We start from the raw sequence: 10,087 nt of genomic DNA on the forward strand, positions 1-10,087 counted from the left end.
TGTCCCAACCTCACATATAGAGGCGGCTACACCGCCCAAAAATCTCCATTCAAGGCTTCAAGGAGTGTGTAATTGATAGAAAAATCCAAAAGGGCACTTCTGTCCACAGCCACAAATGCATGTGTGATGTAGAAATGGCAACCCCCCCCCCCCCCCCCCCCCCTAAGCCCCCCTTCATGCCCTGACGGCCACAACCCCATGACTCAAGTGTAAAACACCCTGCCAGCGCAGCTGCGTGTCATTGATGTGCGTGCAGACAGTGCCGCCCCCAAGCACCAATAGGAAGCGTCATGCTGCCAGCCACGCGCTGCAGGGAGAACACCACTGAGAACACACACAGTTTGTTCAATGGCAGGGGTCTTCAACAGGGGCTCCGGGACCCCTAAGGGGGTCCTCAGAGTTACTACAGGGGGTCCGCCAAATCTTTGTGTGATATGGTTTCTTTTTTTTTTACCTTAACCACTTGAACTCTAGCATCCCTTTTTCTGAGGAGCACTTTAGCCAAAAATAGCAGCAAAATAATAGCATCTACAAGCTCACGTTGTGAGCTTGTAGATCTGCTATTTTTGGCAAAGAGGTATAGGTGTAGAGGGAAAAAAGAGCAGACCAGGTAAACCAAAAAAAAAGTTTCATTCTGAAACACAATTTTATACAATATAGAGGGGGTCCCTGCTTCATCTCTGTCTCAGCTAGGGGTCCTTGGCCTGAAAAGGTTGAAGACCCCTGTTCTGTGTCATACGTACATCAAAAGAACGGAACAGGTCTGAATGAGCGGGGCTACAGTAGTCGCTTAACCCATTAAGACCTGAAGCCGATTCTACAAATGTCTCCTAAATCCCCAAAGTTTTCTGAAAAACGTATATGTTTCTATATCAGTGGTGCTCAAACTATTTCATGTCAAGGACCCCCAAACGTATTTGTATTTGGCGGCGGACCCCCATCTCAAAATATGTTGTTCCAGGGACCCCCCAGAAGCAAAGATTTGAGTTAAAAATGTTTGCTTTAAAAATATATATATATTCAAAGATTCGCACACATTTTCAATTTTCTACAAGCTCGTAGCGCGGCACTCGGTGCCACGCTATATGAGCTTGTAGATCTGCAATTTTTGAATAGCGAAAGTGTAAAATAATGCTTTTTAGCTCAAATCAAAAAATGACACAGATGCGTTCTAGGTCTTGCTGCCTGGGAGATGGTCCACTTGTCCCCTTAGAGGGGGAATGGTCAATGCAAAATCAAGTTATTCTCAGTGATATTAAGATGGTGTTGCTTCCATGGACTTTCACAACAATATGCCAAGGTGCACTGAAGCTGTTCTAGCAGCATGTGGTGGCCCCAACACCTTACGAAGTCACTTTATGTTGGGATTTCCTTTCATTTGACACCCATCTGCATGCAAACATACTATACTACTATATTCACGTCCATTGAAGGTTAAATTATTTATTAACACGATCATTAAATGTGCAAGTGTAGGTGAACTGGGGGAAGGATGAGACTCAGGATCAGGTTGGGGGAGGCTGTCAAGGCTCTGCTCTGGACTGTCATGTCATGTCATGTCCGGTTCAGTATAGCTCCTTTCTGCCCTCCGGTGTGGGAGAGAGGAATGGATGGAGAGAGGGAGGAGAGCGGCAGGGAGTGAGAGGGACTGAGGAGAAAGGTTGTGAAGCAGAGAGCAAACAGGTGAGTCATCCAATCACAGGTGTATTTATGCTGTGGTGATTGCGAACTGAGGGTGTCGGGGTAGGGGATACCTATAGGGGGGGCTTAACTCCTGAACTGGCGGCGTATCTGTCCGTCCGTCCATCTATCTATCTATCTATCTATCTATCTATCTATCTATCTATCAATCTAAATCAGGGGTCTTCAACAGGGGGTCCGGGACCTCTAGGGGGTCCTCAGAGTTACTACAGGGGGTCCGCCAAATCTTTGTGCGATACGATTTGTTTTTTACCTTAACCACTTGAACCCTAGCATCCCTTTTTCTGAGGAGAACTGTAGCCAAAAAATAGCAGATCTACAAGCTCACAACACCTCGCGCTGCGAGGCGTTGTGAGCTTGTAGATCGGCTATTTTTGGCAAAGAGGTGTTTGGTGTAGAGGGAAAAAAAGAGCAGACCAAGTAAACAAAAAAGGTTGAATCTGAAACACAATTTTATATAATATCAAGGGGGTCCCTGCTTCATCTCTCTCTCAGCTAGGGGGTCCTTGGTCTGAAAACGCTGAAGACCCCTGATCTAAATTATTTAAACCTATGAATTATGTAATGTATAGTAAGTAGTAAATCTGGATTCTAATGTCTTCATCATAGATGGAAATGGGGTTTTGCAACATTTACGTATAATGATTGTCAGAAATGTTCTCTTACCATCATGGGAGGCTTTGTGGACAATGTTTCAGTGGCAGTGGTTCATACACAAAATAACACAAGACATGCATGTCATATGATACTAAATCAATGAACAAAAGCAGTTAACAATGGACAGATTTTTATTTATGTTCTCTTCTTCTATACCTCTGAATACCTCAAGGTTCATGTTTTGAACCGGGTTACATGATGATGGGGGTAAATTTCACATATAAAAGCCCACCGTCTGTAAAATGAAAGGCAATGCACAGGAGTGAAAGTTTAAACAGGCCCTTAAAACTGGCCCTGTTACAAATATGTCTTTGCCTATAATTACTGGCTCTAATTCATTTTTGGCTGATTCAACTGGTAGATAATTTTTTTCTCATGAACAGTAGGGTTATTATCTGTTTCCATTGTGGTTGTAGTTGCCCAGATTCTTCATTACATCATTGCAGCCTTCAAATCAAAAGCGTCATCATCCCTGTAAAAACACACAAGGTTAAATACAGATTAGCACCAAAATGTACTTTAAGTACCAAAAGTAAAAGTACTTATTATAATGCACAATGTCCCATTTCAAGTTTTCAAATGTATAAACATCTTTTGAAAATAGCAGATCTACAAGCCACAATGCATTGTGAGCTTGTAGATTGTCTATTTTCAAATGGCCGAAATGTATATAGGATGATAGGAAAATCAAAATCTACAAAGTAACTAGAAACTAAAGTTTTAAAATAATTGTAGTGGAGTAAAAGTACAATATTTGCCTCTGAGATGTGGTGGAGCAAAAGTAAAAGTATAGAAATTTGGAAATACTCCATTAGAGTAAAAGTATCTCAAAATTGTACTTAAGTACAGTACTTGAGTACACGTACTTTCCACCACTGCCCACAGACCCTCCCTCTCCTTTTTTCCTCCTCCTATCCTCTCACAAAAGGCCCTTACTTAAAATCTCCACCGTCCAGGAGTGTCCTATAGGTGGCGATCTCTGCCTCTAGTTTCATCTTCATGTTGAGCAGGGCCTCATAGTCCTGTGTCTGCTGACCGATGTTGGCACGCAGGTTCCCCAACTCCTCCTCCAGGCGGAGGATGATGTCGTTATACTTCTCTGTCTCCATGTTGTTACGCATCTCTGTGTTCTGCAAGGTGTCCTCTAAAGAGGCTTTCTGTGGATGGAATATGACGCATGTTTTGGTTAAGGTACAGATACATTATTCAAGTTAGTAATGTGATTAAAGAACAGAATCTGAATATGGAAGGACATGTTATTATACTATTTACTCTATGTTGACTAAAGTGTTGAATGTGAGAGTCTTGGGTACATGTGAGCCATTTTGGAACGATTGAGGGTATGGAACTTTAAGCTATATGATCCAGGCCTTATTTTAATGAATAAAAGATTATTTTAATCAGTAGAGTTTGTTTTATACAATATAACTAGCACGTCTGCAGTAGTTGGAGGTTCTCTCCCCACTCTTCCATTGAGAAATTCCAACCCTGGCGTCAGGTACTGCAGGACGTATGAAGGAACGGAAGGAAACACGATTGAAAGGACACGCTTACCAAGCTCTGTTGAGATGCACGTTCAATCTCCAGCGTCTGGATCTGTCTGTGTAAGTCACTCTTCTCCACCTGAGCCCCCTGGAGAGCCTCTGTGTTTTGTGAAACCTGTGCAACGACCTCTGATGCCTTAAGAGAAAGATGAGGGAAATACAGAGGCTTGTTATGCGACAAGTAGTTAACCATGAAATCTTTCCCCGTCAAACGTAACATTTACAACTTAATATGTCCATCAGTGTGTTTTACTGGAACCTGTACAATAATACTGGTTCCAGGCTCTATCAGACTATTGGTTCGGTTGGGTGCAACATCAAGAATCAAGAATGTTTTATTCGTCACTATGATGGATGGCGTATTTTCGGATTGGAGGAGGAGGGGACTGAGCTGCATTGGCGATCTATTATACATACTGTAGACAATAAACTGGCCTCTTTTGTTCAATTGCAGACTAAATATCTTCCTCAGGCACCATTTTTTCCCGGCACTATCAAATTAGGCACTTTGTAAGTGAACATATCTTGGAATTTACAGTCAAACCCAAGGGCCACATGTTCTATGACATAATTCTTTCACATTCAAACTCGTAGTTTCCTGTTTTGTTGCTGCTTTTGGGGCCTCGTGGACTCTGGTCATCTCAGAGATGCGTAGGCTGAGGAGCTGGTCATTTCAATATCAGATGAGCAGTGGGAGGAGGGCCTGCCTATAGCATTCAGAGCTGTTCTATCAATTCTAGTTATAGGTTGATTCTATTTTAAAGTATTGCACAGATTGCATAAGTCCGAATCTAAAATCCCCTATGTGCGATACATGTGGTATTGCAGAGGGTTCTCTGTAATTTTTATTCTGGCTGTGTCCAATAATAACCAATTTCTGGGCAGATATATTCAATTGGTTCTCCAGACAATGGGAAAGTGATATTCAGCCAGATTGCTGCTTGGCAATATTTGCCAAGCAGCCCGTGTCTCCAATGAGACACGGGCCCTTCTCTCCCACCAAAAACTTTTTTTGTGTCTTTTTTTTTTTGTGTAGTTGATTTTTTATTTATTTTTATGTACTGTTGATCAAATCGTTCTGTCATTTTGTGTCTTGCATTGTTGTTGTGTACTATTTGACAAAAAAAATCAATCTAGTAAATAAAGTATGTAAATACGTACATACTTGAACTGGCTGATACCGACAATGATTAAATAAAATATGTTTTATTCGTCGCTGACGATACTGAGTACAAGTAGCGAAATGTTGGTGGGACGTGGTCAGTAAAATTGTGCTAACGTAAATAATAATACATTAAGAAAATAGAAATATTAATATAATAACAATATACTAATATAAAAAAATGTGCATTACAGAAATTACTATTATACCTGATTTTCGTGCCAATGCTTGAGGTCGTCAGCATTCTTCAAAGCCATCTTCTCATAGCTATTCCTCATTTCATCCATGATCAGAGCGAGGTCTTGTCCCTTTGGTGCATCGACATCCACCTGCACACCTGACCTGGAGACGTGACTCATCAGCTCCATTACCTCCTGTATGGAAGTAAAGAAAGGTCACAGTAAATATATCTAATTAAGCAAGTAAGAGTGTCCGGGTAGATCAGTCAGTAGAGCACTCAAGGTCATGGGTTCGATCCCGGCCACCGCCAACTAAGTGCGAGAGTAGCACGGCTTGTGTGTGGCAAGTCGTGCGTTAAGTTTCGGGAGCTCATTGCACTCCACCGCAGCAATCCATCTCCCAGGAGTCTAGCGCTGTGGTTCTCAACCTTTTCAGGCCGTGACACCCCAAAATAATCATATTTGAACTGGGGACCCCCCACCCTGACAATTACTTGGAATGTAGGAGTTGAGGCATTACATTTTCCACAGATAGATATTGTGAAAATAGCAGATCTACAAGCTCACAACGCCTCGCTTTGCGAGGCGTTGTGAGCTGCCTCTTTCTTATATTATTTGACAATTTGGCCAATGTTTGACCAGTTTTTATACTGTAGTTTCTTTGTTGATTACCTTTGATGCAGTAATGGTATTTTCTTTTCTTTCTTTTTTTTAGGTATTATTTTTTTAATTTTTATCCCACGATTTTGTAACCATTATTTTTCACCCGGTGCCAATTTTCTAAGTGATCCTGGGCACTACACTCCCCTCACCAGCCTAGGGAGGCCAGGGCCGAGCTCATGCCTCCTTCAACGCATGAGAGCCAACTGACCTTCTTATCACCTGACAGGGGGGAGTTTCCCTGGTTGGACGTAGCGTGTGGAAGGAACACATTATTCCAACCAGTTCCCTTCCCCTCCATCAGGCGCCCCGGCTGACCAGTATAGTGACCAGGATTACTACATGTTTTTGTGAGGGTATTAACTACCCTAGGAGACACGGGGAGAACATGCATACTCCACACAGAAAGGCCCTTTCGCCAACTCCACCTAGGGTATGGGCACTGATGATGCGGAGGAGAAGACACACCCCCCAGCACCCACAGCGACCCCGGCTGGAATCGAACCCAGGAACTTCTAGCTGTGAGGCGACAGCGCTACCGACTGCGCCACCGTGCCCCGAATAGCCAGAATTGGATCCACATAGAATGCATTTACACACCGTTTTTGACCAGGGTTCATTGAGGAAATCACACAATGAATTTCAGCTTTAAAATAGCTATGTGGAATCACGTTCACACACGATAGTACAATGGCCGATAGCTCACATTCTCATGGTTCCTCTTGAGGAACATGAGCTCCTCCTTCACGGCCTCGATCTCGCTCTCGATGTTCATCCTGCTCATGTTGGTGTCATCCACGACTTTCTTCAGCCCGGCGATGTCCGCCTCCACAGACTGACGGATGGCCAGCTCATTCTCCAGCCTGCAGGTTTACACAGAGACAGAATACTTTAGTTTTAGATGCAACACGTGTGTGTGTGTGTGTGTGTGTGTGTGTGTGTGTGTGTGTGTGTGTGTGTGTGTGTGTGTGTGTGTGTGTGTGTGTGTGTGTGTGTGTTTACTTAAGTAAAGGTATCATTACCACAATGTAGAGGTACTCAAAATGTTACTTGAGTAAAAGTACAAAAGTATTGGCATCAAAATATACTACTAAGTACCAAAAGTAAAAGTACTAAAATGTTTGAAAATAGAGGATCTACAAGCTGACAACGCGACGCGTTGTGAGCTTGTAGATCGGCTATTTTAAAATAGCCAATTATAGTGTACTTAGCCAAAGTGTACTTAAGTACAGTACTTGAGTAAACATACTTAGTTACTTTACACCACTGAACATTAGTCAAGTAGTTCAAATGTTGACTACTTGACATGGTTGAGAAACCTACTTTATTTTGAAGTCATCAGCGGCCAAACGTGCGTTATCAATCTGGAGCACTAGACTAGCATTGTCCACAGTCTTATCAAAGATCTGGAAGGAAGAAAAATAAATATTTTTTCAGAGGTTAATATTATGTTTTTTTAGTTTGTTCTACATTTGTCTGTTTCCAGAGCAACGCACTTCTTTATAGTGTAGGTTTCACAACTCTCAAAAAATGTGCATCATAAGTCTGAAGCATCATCTTCCCTGCTGTGTGTCATAGAAACCGTAGAGTCCCATTACACAATGCGGACAAACATGTTTGAATCTATGGCAACAGCTACTGAAAAGAGGAACCCAAAAACGGACGATCAGGAAAATATGACCGTTGCCTGCCAAACCTGCTTTGTTTTAGTACTTTTGGAAGAATGGGTTGAATTTCCCCAAAGAGACACTTCCCTTTTTTCCATTTTTCCTCTCTCTGTATGTGTGTTCGTGTAGGCGTGGACACTGTATAGTGTAATTGTGTTTCTATGCAGTTTGTGTACTGTGTTGGTATTTTTTGTGTGTATTCAATGAATCCATGGCATCCTGTTGTGGAGAGTGGCGGCGATGAAGGGAAACTCTTGTTGCTGTATGTGTCGGGATGTTACTAAGTGGAGCAAAGCGTCCATCGATGTGTCATCAGTCACACAGCATTGAAGAGCTGGACTCTAGCAGAAAAGAATGTGACATTTGACTCTGCTGAGTGAGGCTGATTGTTGTACAACCACACACACACATGCATCTGTGCACGCACGCACGCGCACACGCACGCGCACGCGCACACGCACACGCACACGCACACACACACACACACACACACACACACACACACACACACACACATGCTGGCAGTGTGGGATTCTTTGTGAGTACTGCACATCTGGTTCCCATTGGATTCCTCCTACGCCATAGCACGGGTGTTACAGTATATTGACCACTCTCTCACTATTAGTTACATTGGGAAATGTCCTTGCTGATGTTTGTAATAGTTGTGTGAAGGTTGTTTAGGGGGTCTTGTGTGTCTCCCACATGATGATTCATTATTTCCCTATATTTCTGATGAATCAGTGGAAGTCATGCTGGTGGCGTGAGAGAGAGTTTTATGGGGGGATGGGGGTTGTAAGAGGATATAGCTACCTACCACACCCTCCATTCTTGCTTGAAATCTGATAATGTACCAAAAGCCAAGTTCCTCACATAATACTGTATGTAGGGATAACCATCACAAGTCCTGCAAAGGGCTGTCTCAATTCTATCCCAAAACAAACGGAATACAACAAATAGAATACAATGAACTGATTATGCAACAGCTGTCACAAGTACAAGGGATGATCATCATCACATGCATTCGCTGATCATTAAGTTCCTTGTTATCATGAAGCACCTCTGGGAGCATTTGGAATCAAAATACTCAAAATCTGCATCTTCACCCCCTTGTCTAACCTAATATTTAGCACCCTTTTTGATCTATTCACCATAGTAACTCTATCACCCTCCACCCACACTGACTCACAGAATCTTTTCTTAATCCACTTGTAATTAAATGTCATCATCAACTATTTCTACACAGCTAATTTGATTTTAAAAGTGTAAAAACTGACTCTGAGCCACGAGGGCCCATTTTTACTCTGGTATACTTGCCTGCTGACGTAGGTCTTCTATGACGGGGGTGAATTTGCTGTAGTCTCTCATCTCAGGTCCCCCCTTCTCCAGGGCCTCTCTGATCCTGGTCTCCAGCTCCTTGTTGGCCTGCTCCAGGTGCCTCACCGTCTCCAGGTAGTGGCCGAGGCGGTCGTTCAGGTTTTGCATGTTTTGCTTCTCGTTGCCCATGACGTGCCCCTTGTTGGCACCGCCGGATGAAGCACCACCCGCCATGCCTCCTCCACCCATGCCCATGCCACTGCTCACCTTGTAGGCGGACGAGGAGGAGATCATGGAGGGCGCTCCGGAGCGCAGGCCGGAGAAGGACGAGGCGGACGAGATGCGCGCGCCATGCCCGCCGGCGCCGCCGTAGATGCTGGAGGCACGCTGGGTGGGCATGGAGCGGTTGAAGGAGATGTGCGCAGAGGGCGTCTGCTGCATGGTGGACCTGGCGTAGCTCATGGTGGAGAGAGATGGAAGCAACAATGGAGAACAGAACAGGAGGGATGAGGAACTCGGGGGCTCTGCACTAGTGCCTGGGCTGGATTAGAAAGTGGCCGTGGCAGAGGAGAAGGGGGAACTTATACTCGCCCCCCCCCGCCCCTCCCAACCGCCCCCACCCCGCCTGTGTCCCTCAATCACAGCTGGCCTTCCTGGGCCGGCCCACTTCCACATACCTCCGTCCTCCCTCCCTCCCTCATCCTTCCTCCCGCCCTCATCTCTCGTTCTTTCATTCACAGACGCATTCCCCATTTTGTCTAGTGGTTTTGTGTTTTCTGCCGTGTCTCCAGGAAAGTTTGTAATGTACACTACACACACGCAGGAACGTTGTAAAAGCAATGTATTTTATGAATCTACACGAGCAGTTTATCTGCTGGAAGTTGACTCAGTGAATACATAAAACAGAGCAAATGACAAAAGATATGCAAGAGGTGCAGGAGATATAGAGATACAGTTTAATCCTAAACAAAGAAGAAACTGAAATGAAACTAGAAGAAAAACAATGTAAATGGAAAAACAGACTTTATTGGAGGCATGCAGCAAAATTCCTTCGTTTGTTCCATAAAAGGCATAATGCCTACTGCTTGTTACATGGCCTCCAAATATGTGGTCTGCTACTCCCCAAAATAAACATTGTTGGACTGCCTCCCTGGCTACTCTAAACAGTACACAGAACTCTTTCACTGCAAACAGAAAGAAAGA

The 10,087-nt window shown here is 43.8% G+C and overlaps 1 protein-coding gene across 1 annotated transcript; it reads right to left on the minus strand.

Annotated features, from left to right (window-relative positions):
• Nucleotides 1–2,471: 2,471 nt before the first annotated feature.
• LOC311049498 (keratin, type I cytoskeletal 18-like) lies at nucleotides 2,472–9,438 on the minus strand. The gene is made up of 7 exons (XM_084063098.1): nucleotides 8,885–9,438; nucleotides 7,227–7,309; nucleotides 6,610–6,766; nucleotides 5,274–5,438; nucleotides 3,913–4,038; nucleotides 3,295–3,515; nucleotides 2,472–2,830 (listed from the first exon to the last, which is right to left on the minus strand). Exons 1-7 carry the CDS (start codon nucleotides 9,344–9,346, stop codon nucleotides 2,791–2,793), a joined length of 1,254 nt encoding a protein of 417 aa, XP_083919224.1. The 5' UTR covers nucleotides 9,347–9,438; the 3' UTR covers nucleotides 2,472–2,790.
• Between the last annotated feature and the right edge of the window lie 649 nt (nucleotides 9,439–10,087).

Source organism: Gymnoscopelus microlampas (genome assembly GCF_963454915.1).
Source record: "Gymnoscopelus microlampas genome assembly, chromosome: 7".
NCBI classification, from domain to species: domain Eukaryota; kingdom Metazoa; phylum Chordata; class Actinopteri; order Myctophiformes; family Myctophidae; genus Gymnoscopelus; species Gymnoscopelus microlampas.

Bases quoted from the DNA above. Each gene is read 5' to 3' on its own strand.
- LOC311049498 (XM_084063098.1), bottom strand. From the start codon at position 9,346: ATGAGCTACGCCAGGTCCACCATGCAGCAGACGCCCTCTGCGCACATC. The intron at 6,767-7,226 runs GTAGGTTTCTCA...GTAAACCTGCAG, and splicing joins GCTGATGACTTCAAAATAAA to GCTGGAGAATGAGCTGGCCA. The intron at 3,516-3,912 runs GTAAGCGTGTCC...TTCCATCCACAG, and splicing joins GTGCATCTCAACAGAGCTTG to AAAGCCTCTTTAGAGGACAC.